Below are 12591 nucleotides of genomic sequence, written 5' to 3'. Positions count from 1 at the left end.
GCTAGAGACAGAAAGAACATATGGGCTTTGGTAGGGAGGTCGGAGAAAGAGGGAGGGAACAGTTGTGCATGGAGGCTTGCAGACTGCAGGAAGGGGGTTGACTGTTTCCTCCACTCGATAGAAAACCACAGGAGGGTTTTTCAGCAGAGGGTGGCATGATTCAAATTACATTCATTAAGAATCACTCTGGCTGCTGTGTGGAGAATGGATTAGGGAGGGGGCTAGGCCCTCCCCAGCCTTACGCACAGAAGGGAGAGTATGGTTGCCAGAGAGGTCAAGCAGCCAGAGATGCTCATCCGGGTGGGTGACTGTCCACACACATGGACTGGCCCACACTTTATCCACCTTCCACACAATGCATGGAGGCACCATAGGGCTTGAGAAATCACCTGCTGGCATGTGTTACCTCTTCCTTCCATGAGGCTTTAAGTGTCCCTGGGATCCCTTTGGTGTCATCCAACCCACAGATCAAACAAAGAATGAGGAAATCCCCAGTGGAAATTTCCAGGCCATGTTAGAAAGAAAGACACACAGAGAGGCCCACTGCTGACCATCATCTGAGAACCAGTCAGAAGCCAACCAGATCGGCTATGGCTCAGAGCTCAGGGCCTCCACACAGATCCATCTACCTGGTCTCCAGCAGGAGCTCAGAAACAGACTTTTGTCTGGGGTGATTAGATTCAACAGATGTGTCAGAGAGTTCAGAACCTTCTGCAAAGCTCATCCTGGCAGATGATGAAACAGCTCAGAGCAGAGGGTGGAGCCTGGACCACTAAGGATCCCCTCTCAGGCTCTCCTCCCATCCCTACTGTGCCCCCATCAACATGTTCATTCATTCTCATTGCCAGGTGCCCTCTCTCTACATCAGACAGACTTCTGGCACACTCGCTCTGCACTGATGGCTGGATGCCCCCCAAAACTTTCCTAGACACAAACCACACAGAATGAGGACAGAGCCCAGGGGTGCTGGGAAGTAAGGGCAAGGCTCCCAGATCAAGCCACCGAGTCCTGTTCGAGAACATTCCTCCCTCCTGCTCCGCATCTGGCAGTGCCCCAACCCAGCAAGCCTGAACCCAGGGGAACCCCAGTCTCACCTTGTTGATTTTGTTGGTTTTGGGGAGCGTCTGGCTGATGTGCAGGTCCGAATACCGGGGTGGCTTTCGTAGAGGGTTGTTGATGTCACACGGGACGGACTCTGTCCGGACTAACCTTGCTGGATCCGTAGGGGTAAAGACAGAGATTTGGGAGTTTAAGTACCACTTCTGCTCTGTAACGATGCCAGGAGAGCAGACCCCACCTCAAAGGCCCACCCCCAAGGCTGGAAGGGAGTTGCCGAGAAATGATAGACGTTGTGCTGTGTTACAGTAGCGGGACACTCTCCCCACTACCTGCGTCCTCTGCGGTTTCTAAGATGTTCGTGCTGTCAACATACAGCTTTAGACAATTAAAACTTCTAATAATGAAACTGAAGCTATCAGAATTTTTTTCTCCAGGATCATAATTGTTTCACATTGGTGTTCATTTCAGAATTGTACCTCCTTTGAAAGACAGGAGGCTCCAGATTTCTCAGGCGCTATCATGAGTGGACAGCTCATCATGGCCACAGGTCCCTCCCCCATCTAAGCTTGTGTGTTAGGACCGTCCTGCGTCACTGGTGGGATTTCTCAGGCCCGAGCGGCCTCTAGCATGTCAAAGCACACTTGTCCTACACAAGGGCATTGGGGATCCCTGAAGGGAAGTCTCGGCTCCCCCAGCCTCCCCTCTACATCCATCCCTGAAGGCACACCAAAGCTGGACCAGCAGGCGGTGCTAAACAAACGCGTCCTGACTCCAACCGTGCCACCTGAGCCCCTCTCTGTGAGCCCTCGGTTACTTACTGTTTACAGGGGCCATGGGAGGGGCGAAGCTCACATGCAAATATGATGCCTGGTAATGCTACTGGTTAGCTGTTTTTTATTGTGGGGGTGGGGCCGTTAGGGAGAAAGTTACAGCTTTGGACTGACCCAGGGATTTAATTTCTCTCTTAAGCCTGAGCTGCCATCACCATGGAAACCAACTATATTTTCAACTTCCTACCAAAGAGAGGCCGGTAGAACAAGAAGCTAGCAGAGTGCTGGAAGGTTCCTGTTTGTTCTTTGAGTAACGGGGGCATGGCCCTGATGGTAGGTGGGCAGGAGGGTGCCCTTCTTCAGATGTTGGCGTCTGAGAGCGGGTCACCTCCCAGCAGGCTGGTTCTGGTCTCCACGTGGGAGTCAGGACTCCAGCAGGCTACCACGGAGGGGTGTCCAGCGGGAGGTGATTTTCCCCAAAGAATCTTTTGCAAGACAAGGTCTCCAGAGCAGTGAGAGTTCAGGTTTAAAATAGGCTTGGGGTGTGTATACAGTTGCTCAAGGAACAGATGGTTCTTAATTAAGGATGTGAGGTGGGAAGGGGCAAGAGGAAAGAGCTGCAGACTTTTCCTTCTCTTGCAATTTCCTCTTGGAGGAAAGCAATGCAAAGATCATCGAAAACCAATGGCCCATTGGCTCTGGAAGACAAGCCAGCACTTTCGGCAGCCATCTGCCTCCTTTTTTAAGTTTTCCTTTGGTTCATTTGAGAACAGGGCAGGTTCCCCTGAGCCTACGCTGACCCAAGGCCAGGAGGACTGGGAGGGGTGGAGGAGGAGGACAAGGACTAGCAAGTTGTGTTCCCCAAAGTTGGCGCTAAGCCTCCACCCAACCTACAGAAGGCGGGTGGCCAGAGGGGGCCAGCAAGAATTTTCATAATTTTAATAAGTTGTTTACATGGGCTTCCCAGTGGCGCTAGTGGTAAAGAACCCGTCTACTAATTCAGGAGACATAAGAGACTGGGGTTCGATCACTGGGTCAGGAAGATGCCCTGGAAGAGGGCATGGCAACCCACTCCAGTATCCTTGCCTGGAGAGTCCCATGGACAGAGGAGCCTGGAGGGCTATAGTCCATAGGGTCACAAAGAACTGGACACGACTGAAGTGAATTAGCACACACGCACAACTTTTAAAAGTAAGTATACGGCATATGAAGCCATTTGGGCTTTTTTAGAAACATGAGAAGTGGTACAATGCAAGTCATGTTGCTGGAGTGGCCATCCCCTCTAGGAGGTGCCTGGGCTCTCTCTCCACTTTGCATGGCCCGGTCTGGCCAGCATCTGTCATTCACCTGCTTGATCCTGGCAGGCATCTGAGTTTGCAACTTCTACTCCAGAGCAGTGCTTCTTAACTTTAAAGTGCAGACGAATCACGTGCAGATGCTGTTTAAAATGCAGATTTTGATTCGATAGGTTTGGAGTGGGACCAAAAGTTGTGCATTTCTAACAAGCTCCCAGGTGATTCCCATGTTGCTGCTGGTCCACGGGCCACAGCTGGAAGAGTAAGGGTCTGGACCAGCAATGGCCAGTATCTGCGATGATGAACCTGTTCTATATGTGCACTGTTCAGTACAGTAGCTGCATGTGGCCACGGAGCCCTTGAAATGTGGCTGGTGCGATTGAGTAATTAAATTTTTATTTCATTGTAATTCACCTAAATTTAAATAGTCAGATGTGGCTGGTAGCTACTGTATTGAACAATACAGGCTTAGAGAGTCCCCCACTAGATGAAGTACAGTGTCGATAACGGAAAAACTACCCCAAGAATCAGGAGAACTACATTTTGAAAGTTGGACTACAAGGCCTCCTATTGTATTCTTGGCAGGCAGGGAAAAAACTTTCCTTATAGTCTTTCCTTCCGACTAAATTGGTCTTGCTTTTGCCTGGTGGAAGGCTGGTAGTGGCTTCCCAGAGGCAGTGTCTGGCTACCTCCCTGCCCAGCCAGGTTGGCCCAGGCACTCCCAAGGCCCCAGGAGACAGAACATGGATGACCCAAACCAATAGGTCCGATCAAGACCCCTCTCTGTGCCTATTTCTACAGGGCCAATTGACTGAGTCTGAAGAGCACACAGTGGAAAAACACTCAGCTAGTACTCTTTTTACGTGGGAAAGGAAAGCAATAGGACTGGGGGGAAAAAGAGGAGAGTGAAAAATTAGGAGAGAGGACAAGAATGAGAGAAAAGAATTAGGGAGGGGAGATGAATCTGGGGGCTAAACTATCAAGGAGACCAGAGTGAGGATAAAGAATAGGGAGAACAGGCACTGGGGTGGATTAAGGAGACAGATATCAGGAGGAGGGGGTCAGAGGGAAAGAAATGAGGCAGGCAACGGTTAAGGATCAAGGGGTTTTCCAAAATTTACCTGGATGGACAGCTATCTCAGATGGCCTGCAGGAACCCCCACTACTACCCCAGGGCAGGAAGTGTTAAATACTTACCTCCTCGGTGGATGATCAGAAGATGACAAGGCGGGGCTTCTTTGGTGCATTTGTTGTGGCACTTTAACCTGAGAGAGAAAAAGAGAGAAGGATGGATAGATGTATGGATGTCGAGATGAACAAGTGGATGGATGGATGGGTGAGTGGATGGATAGATGGATGGATGGGTGAATAGATGGATGTTTAAATGGATCAGTGGGTGGATAGATAGATGGGTGGATAGATGGGTGGGTGGATATATGGCTGGGTAGATGGATGGGTGGATGAGACACACCAATGGTTCAGAAAGCTCTGGGTGCTATGGATACCAAGACGTGGGGGTGAGAAAAGACAGCTACTGCAAAGGCATACCCTGGGAACCTAGGAGATTAACTCCGGAGAGAGTTTTTCTGCCATCCTACATTCACAGGTCAGTCCTGGGTAGTCCAAGAGTGGGAAGCAACTGTTTAACCAACAACATCCACTTGGCCTTCAGGCTTTGAAAGACATTGTTATCTACCAGTCTATATTTGTCATCATCATTCAATCACCACCTGCTTACCTGAAGACTCATTTGGCAGCCATTGTATCAAGCGTTCTATAGATGTTAAGTCATTAGATCTTTAAAGCACTTTTATGAAATAGGTATTATTCTTCCCATTTTACAGATAGAAAAGCTGAGATTAACTGACTTGTCCTGGCAGAAACCCTGGCTCAGTGGTGCCTGAGGCAGCCTCATTTTTTTCTTAAAGGCTCATTCTATAGGAGACAGCCAACCCAGACTTCCAATTAGGATGAGATTAGTAACAGGTATTAAGTTTTACTGGCATAAGAGTTTAGAGGCAAAATGTCTTCCTTTGGGACAAATCCAAGATGTCACCTTGCTCTTCCCCATACCTTTGTCAGATTTCAAAGGGTACTATGACCTGGTTTTCTCTCTTTCTTTTCTAAGGCCCAGACTCAGACCCATAGGGAAGGTGCCTGCTCCCCTGGAGATAACTAGTGTTGCATCAAAGCCCTTATGGAAAGCCCTGCTGAGTGCGAAATTAGCCTTTGATTCATTCTACAAATACGTCCTGGGGACATACACAACAGTCACGCAGATGAAGCCCCTGTGTTTATGGGGACAGTTAATAAACACATAAATATCAGATCATTGCCAGTGTGGGAAGATGGTGGAAAAATAATGCAGGGAAATGAGATAGAAAATGACAGGAGTGGGAGGGGAAAGGCTCCAGAGGCACAAAGGTTAGGGGGCAAAATCAAGCCTGATGGATTCAAGGGTCAGAAGTTAAAGGCTGATGAAGCTGAAACGAGAACCAGAGTGAAAGGAAGATTTGAGGAAGGGGAGGTGGGCAGAGCCCCAGTACGAGAGTCTGTATTTGATCCCACAAACAACCGGAAGAAATCAGAGGCTTTAGACAACTGTGACTGGGTCAGATGAATGCGCCTGAACTGGGGAGACTGCTGATGACAAATGATAGTCAGATCAAGAGGTTTCTATACTCTTCCCTGATTCAAATAGCTCAACTTCCAGAAACTTCCAGAAAGAGATTGTTCCTTTCTGCCACCCCCGACCGAGGAGTCTTCTTGAGCAAACCCAGCTGGAAGGCTGATGGGCAGGTGTGAAGCACCCTGCTCCCTGTCATGGGCAGCACCATGAAGCAAGGGCAAGCAATTCAACGTTACCTCTGGACCGTGTCCAAATCAGGACGAGACAGGCGAGAGCCCTAGTGACCTCAGCCATCTCCTGTCTCCTCCTGGCATCTTCCTTTCCGTCTTCTGCAGGAAGGGAGCAGCCCTCCTCCACCTCTGGCTGCAAGGTGGGAGATGGAACATGCATCCTTCCAGTCATGGCTTCAGAGGGCAGTGCCAGGGCCGGGAGCATGGCCCCTCCTTGCTCTTGCAGAAACCCCAAGAGATCGTTCTCTGATGCCCGGACAGTTAAACCTTGCACAGAGGTTCTCATGTGAAAAACTAGAGCCCACACATCCAGGACTTGCTGATCCAGACAGTAGGATGAGCTTGGCAGTGGAATCACCCAGACCCTGGAGGGGAGTGGGCACAGGGACTGAGGCCAGACATGCCTCATTTATGAAGAATCATTTTTCCAGCAGGAAACACGCACAATTCCACCCAAAATTAGATTTTTTCCTTTTCACTGGCTAAGAAAGAAGAGCCACTAGCATGCAATTTATTGGTAGACCACCTACTTCAGAGTCAGATTCCCAAGGCATACCCTCTTGGGTTCTGAATCAGAAAGTGCTGGGAGTGTGGGTTTTCAGCAAATGCACACCAGAGCTTAAGGACCACACAGAAGAGGGACACACTCTACTTCCCAGATAAGAGATGTCTGGATGCCTAAGTCTTCCAGAAGGCAGGGTTCTCCTTGCTCCATATACCCCCCACCAAATAAACAGATTAAAAAAGTAAAAGGAAATGGTGTCAGGATAATATACTGAACAAATCTGAGTTCAAAGCCTGACACCACCACCTCCTGACTGTGACAAGCTGGGCAAGTCGCTGAGCCACTCTGAGCCTCAGTTTTCTCATCTGTAAAGTGGGCACAATCACAGCATCTGTCTCACAGGACAGTAGAGATGAATGATACAACAGAGGTAAGGTGCCTAGGACGAGCACTTGAAGCTGCAGGTACTCTTGTTTTTACTGTGGGAGTTGTGTTTAGTGTTAGTTTGCGCAGTGTTCCACAGACTAACAATTTGTGGGACAACTCAGGGGTGTATTGTCAAGGGATTGGACCCCAGGTGCCCATGACCATCACCTGCTCTTCTAGGACCCAGGACAGGCTGCCTTCCCTTCCCGTCCCTCTCTCACTTCTCAACACCTCCCCCCCACCCGCCCTCACACTGGGATGGCCTTGGCTCACCTCTCAAAGAAACTACTTGTCCCCAGATCTTTGTCTCAGGGTCTGTAGAAAAAAGGGAGCCCAACTAAGTCACCGTGATTATTACAGGAGGTTTGGAACACCTACACGGTCTGCCCCAAAGCTCTCACATCAAACCCAAGCCTTCTGTTCCTTGTCCTTCACGTGTCCCTTGATCCCACAGTCCTTAAGGAATTGGGTCCTCCATGTGCTCCGTTCCACAAGGAGGAAAACGGAGAGGTGGGGAGGACACAGCAGACTGCTCTGGACAAATCTCCGTACCAGACATGGCCCTGAGGAGCCCTGCAAGTTAGGGTGGTAGCTCTGATCAACTCAAGGCACCAGGTAAAGGTCATATGTGCTTCCAGGTTAAAAGCCTGGGCTTCAGAATCCAGCTGACCTGAGCCTGGGTCACAGTTTTACCTTTTCCAGACCAAGGAGGCATCCACCTGCCTGGCTAAGTTCCAGGTTCCTCCTAGGAAGAACTGCCATGAGGATCCAATGAGAAAATGTCTGAGTGGTGCCCACCTGGATGGCAAATAGGTCAATGTCTCTGCAGGCAGGGCTAAGGCACACTTGAGGGCACACAGGAAATGTCACACGAGCCTCAGGCAGCCTGGACACTTGGTAAGGATTTATTTAAAACTTTCATGGAAAACAGTTCATTTTTTTCAACTTCAAAGGCTAACAGGATAAGCTTCAGTTATCAAGAAAAGTTGCTTACGTGGGATATCTCATTCTCCAAAGGAGCTAGCTGCTGGCCGAATGAGACATCCTCTCTGTCTGAAAATTAAATATGTGAATTTATCTTGGGGGCAGGATTTGGGTCTTCCGCCTCCTTGCAGCAACTTTCCTACCCTGATGTCAGTGCCTGGTTTGGTGGCTGATGCCTGATACATGCTGAACAGACACTGGAGAGATGGAGGGAGAGAGGAGAAGAGAAAGAAACAGGAAAGTAGCCCAGCAGAAGGGAATGCCCCCAGATTGCTCCTGGCATGGGAACATGAATAGTTTCCATCAAATTTTCTGAAAATTTTTTTGATGTGGACTACTCTTTAAAGTCTTTATTGAACATGTTATAATATTGTTTCTGTTTTATGTTTTGGTTTTCTGGCCATGAGGCATGTGGGATCTTAACTCTCTGACCAGGGATCGAACCTGTGGCCCCTGCATTGGAAGGTGAAATCGTAACCACTGGATCATCAGGGAAGTCCCAAGTCTTCATCAGTTTTTAGAAAATTATTTCTATTTCTTATAAATTGTATCCCTTGCAGTTTGTGAAGTGCGAACACACCCCATTCTGCGTTCCCTTCTTTCGGCCCTCTTCCTCCCCAGCGTGGGGGTGGGAGATGGGGATCTGACCACAAGCAAACTGGACTTCTGCGGATCCTGCCCAGGAACTATATGAGACAAACAGTTTTATAAGCAGCTCTGCCCCGTCCTTAATGGATGTGTCCTGGTCCCCAGCAGCCCCTAAGAGCAGACACAAGCCAGGAGAGTGGCGTGGGGCTGGGATCAGAAAGGCAGCCTTCGTGGACGGGGCGCCACTGACCCTTGCTGGTGAAGACAAACATGTTCAAGTGGTTTGCCAGCGGAGTCGAACCAATTTATGAAAAGTTTGCTCCAGGCAGCCTAAATCCCTGATCCTTTCTTTCATCCCACACCAGCTCACTTTGCAATCTGCCTTTCCTTACGGAGTGCAAATGGGATGTTTTTAAATACCTGGTCCCCAACATCCAGTTGAAGAAATGTTAAGCAAACACCCAGTTGGAGCCAGGCGCTCTTATATAACCCTTGGCGATTCTGAACAACAATTCTGTGAGCGATGATTACTGTTACACCCATTTTAAAGTCAAAAAGACTGAGGCTCAGGAAACAGCCCAATCACATAGATATCAGACTCAGGATAAACATGCATTCATGCTCACATAAAACAACATCATCTTCTCCCTCTGTGACAGGTGCTGTGTGAGGCACTGCGAGTGTATAATAACATAGGGGGAGAATTCTTCTTTAACCATCTTTCTTAGAATCATCTAGCAAGGAGTTTACTATCTACATGGGTATGGAAACCCATCTCTTGTCCTTTCAAACATGAATGCCATTTCACTCATTTCATTGCCTCAAAGTCAAGTCATCTCCTAGAAATGACCCCATTTGGATGGGAACCAGGGTCCCAGAGCCTTGGGTTCGGAAGAACCACTTCCATCCAGAGGCTCCTTTTGAGATTGATTCCACCATCTAGTATTTCCTGAGCACTTACTGTGCCAGGCATTGTGCTCACCCTGTTTGTATGAACGGTGAACAAAGCAGACACAGCCCTTCCCTTGAACAAAGTCTGGTTAGAGGGACAGAGCGGTAAATAGACAAACACATCATATGTTACACGGGATGATCTAAAAGGGCAGGATATGGCAATTTGGAACTGAGGGGAGTCAGGGAGGGCTTCCTGGGGGAAGTGATAACTGAGCTGAGCCCAGGGAGCTAGCAGAGGTGCACAAGAAAGATCTAGGCTGAGGCACTTGAGTGCAAAGAAGCCTCAGTGAGAGGCCACGGGTGCTGCTGCAGGGTTGGTGGCATGAAGAGGCTGGAGCTCTGGACAAAAGGAGGGACGTGGTGAGAGGGGAGGAAGGAGAGGTAAATAAGGATGGCACAGGTCTGCTCAGGAAACTGGATTTTATTCTGAGAACTGAGGGGAACCAAGGAGGGTGTTAAACAGGGAGGTGAAGGCTGGATGAGCATTTTCGAAAGACCTCCCCCAACCCCCGCCCCACTCCGGGAAGCAGATACTTACACTTACAGGGCAGCCAGTGCCCCTCTCGGGTTATCCCTCCTCACTCTCCTGCCTCTGCGTGCCTCCCCAACATCACTGTATTAGGTGCTTCTTAAGGCTTCTTGCAAAATCTCTAAACCAAATCAGTACCCTCTTTGCAGTGGGCTTGTCTGTATGAATACCCCAACTGAGCAGTTTTGTCTAATTTTGGTTCCCCTGGGGTCTGTCATTTGAGCCAATACTTCTAGAAACGCCTCCTTATGGTCTCGGTGAAGGACCTCAAAGAACACACCCCCCCTTAACTCACTGCTGACTGCCCAGTGGGGTTGAGCTCTTTGGCCTTCAACTAACTGAGTTAGAAAGAGAAAGGCAACAGCCGAAATAAGCAAGGGAGATGGGGAGTATTAACACAGAAATCAGAATGAATGCTCCAGCAACATAATGGACGACAATCGGGAAAACCCCAGCACCGGTCTTTCCATAAGAGGTCTCCGTAAGGAAGCTGTAGAATTATTACCTGTTGGAGACTCCTCCCCCAACCCCACACCCCACTTCCCAGAGAGAGGACAGCGTGACTACAGAGTCTTCTGGGTTCCCAGCACCTGGTGGGGGATGGGGTTCATCACAGAGATCCATTCATTATCTTTCTATTCAAGAAGGGATGATGGGAGAAGGCAGCAGGCGGGGGAGGAAAAGACTGATAGCTCTGGTCCAGTGTCAGGTTGAGATCAGAGTCTCATCTTCTGCTTGTCTGGTTCAAAGAGAAGCAGAGTGGGGACTGGCAGCTGTGTGGTTGGTCCTTGGCCCACGTAAAATGGTTAAGGCTCGGGGATCTTGAATCAGAGGGATCAGTGGGTTTGAGGAATGGATTCACCCACAGTGATACTTTTGGGCCAACGAGTTATTCCTGAAGGGCTCTGTTTTCTTAGAAACAGGGATAATAATAGACCCTACCTTCCCTGGTTGTTGTAAGAATTAAATGAGTTCGTGCATGTAAAGTACTTAGCAGAATGTCTGGTACTCAGCAAGCCCTCGATACATGATACCATGACCATGACTATCATCCTTGTATCCAATCCCCACCTCAACCTCCAGAATTATAATCCACCCTCACATACAACTGTAATTGGACTGAACTATAATAGATAAGGGGCTTCCCAGGTGGTACAAGTGGAAAAGAACCTTCCTGCCAATAAAGGATACATAAGAGACTCGGGTTCAATACCTGGGTCAGGAAGATCCCCTGGAGAAGGGCATGGCAACCCACTCCAGTATTCTTGCCTAGAGAATCCCATGGACAGAGGAGCCTGGCAGGCTAAGAGTTGGACATGACTGAAGCGACTTAGCACACATAATAGGTAAAAACTCATATAAGGGATCATTAATTCTCACGATGATTATTGCAAAAACTGAAGTGTTTCTATTAATGGAAAAAATAAGTTTAGGCTTCAAGCTGGTGATCTCTGAAATGCACGCTCATAATTATATCCTGCCAATATCCTGCCTGTTGTACAAATTCCTGAAGCTTCCAGGAACTTCGCAGCAGCTGCAACACCAGCTCATCATTTCCCCAGTTTTGCAAGAGCTGGGAAAATTAGAGCGCCCAGTGGCTCAAACCAACCATGGCTTACTTCCTGCTTTTATCTCCTTGTCACCTGTGGCTGAAGTCATTTTGCAAACACAGGAAAATTTCAGATAAAACATTGGATTTTGAGGCAAGGGCACCGGAGAGGAGGACACACAGGGCAAGGAGGGCACCGAAAAGCATGTGAAATCCAAGTGAAAAGATCCAATAACAGAGCAAAACCAGATAAAGAAGTGCCTGTAAAATGGCAAAGGGACTGCTTACGTGAAAAGAATTCAGTGCAAGCATGTCTATCCAGGCTACTGCGGGCAGGAGGAGGGGAACTGTGGAAAATGCATTTAAACACACTGGAATAAACTGGAAATAGTGTGCTGTTTCTAAACATCACTTTCTACCTTTTCAGGGAAGTGATTATGGCTCTCACGCCTAAGGAAGCGGGCAGTGACCTTAATTGGAGCATGTCAAATGTTTCTACCAGCACAGACCTGCCTCCGCCAGCCTGGGCCACCTGGGACCTGGGACTTTCAGCGCTTGACCAGGGAAGTCCCAGGCTACCCGAGTGGTTTGATCATTCTATTGAGTACTTTAGTAATGGCACTCTAATGCGGGCACTTAAAAGCTGAATAATGGATATACAGCCCCACTGGTTGGGGATGAGGGATTTATGATATAAAACAATGGTTCTCCCCCAAGGGCAATTTTGCGCCCCCTCCACAACACAAGGGACATTTGGCAATATTTGGAGACATTTTTGATTGTCATAGCTGAGGGTGGAGTCGGGGAAGGGTGGAGTGGGGGTGTGTGTGTGGAAGTAATGGTGCTAATCATCCTTCAATGCACAGGACAGCCTCCTTACCACAAAGAATTATCTGGCTCAAAATGTCAAGAGTACCAAGGTTGAGAAACCTTGTTACGAAGCCTTTAACTAGTCTCCCAAGAAACTGACTGGTTCAGAAAATCCCCAAAGAAAAATGGGGAACAAGGACTACAGAAAAGTAGGAAATGGGCTAACTGTTCCAGAACTTCGACATCTGGTGAGTCTGTTTCTT

The 12591-nt window shown here is 48.6% G+C and overlaps 1 protein-coding gene across 1 annotated transcript in view; it reads right to left on the bottom strand.

Moving 5' to 3' along the window:
* Positions 1-12591, bottom strand: part of KSR2 (kinase suppressor of ras 2) — a 429355-nt gene that overhangs the window by 77461 nt on the left and 339303 nt on the right. The window contains exons 9-10 of the mRNA XM_010828829.1: positions 4324-4389; positions 1095-1221 (exon numbers count right to left, since the gene is read on the bottom strand). Coding sequence (XP_010827131.1) covers positions 1095-1221; positions 4324-4389 — 193 coding nt within the window. The remainder of the gene's footprint in view (positions 1-1094; positions 1222-4323; positions 4390-12591) is intronic.

Source organism: Bison bison, unplaced genomic scaffold (assembly GCF_000754665.1).
Source record: "Bison bison bison isolate TAMUID 2011002044 unplaced genomic scaffold, Bison_UMD1.0 scf7180017864495, whole genome shotgun sequence".
Classification (NCBI taxonomy): Eukaryota; Metazoa; Chordata; class Mammalia; order Artiodactyla; family Bovidae; genus Bison; species Bison bison.
Note: the sequence above shows the minus strand (reverse complement) of the source record. Positions and strands in the feature narration are given on the sequence as shown.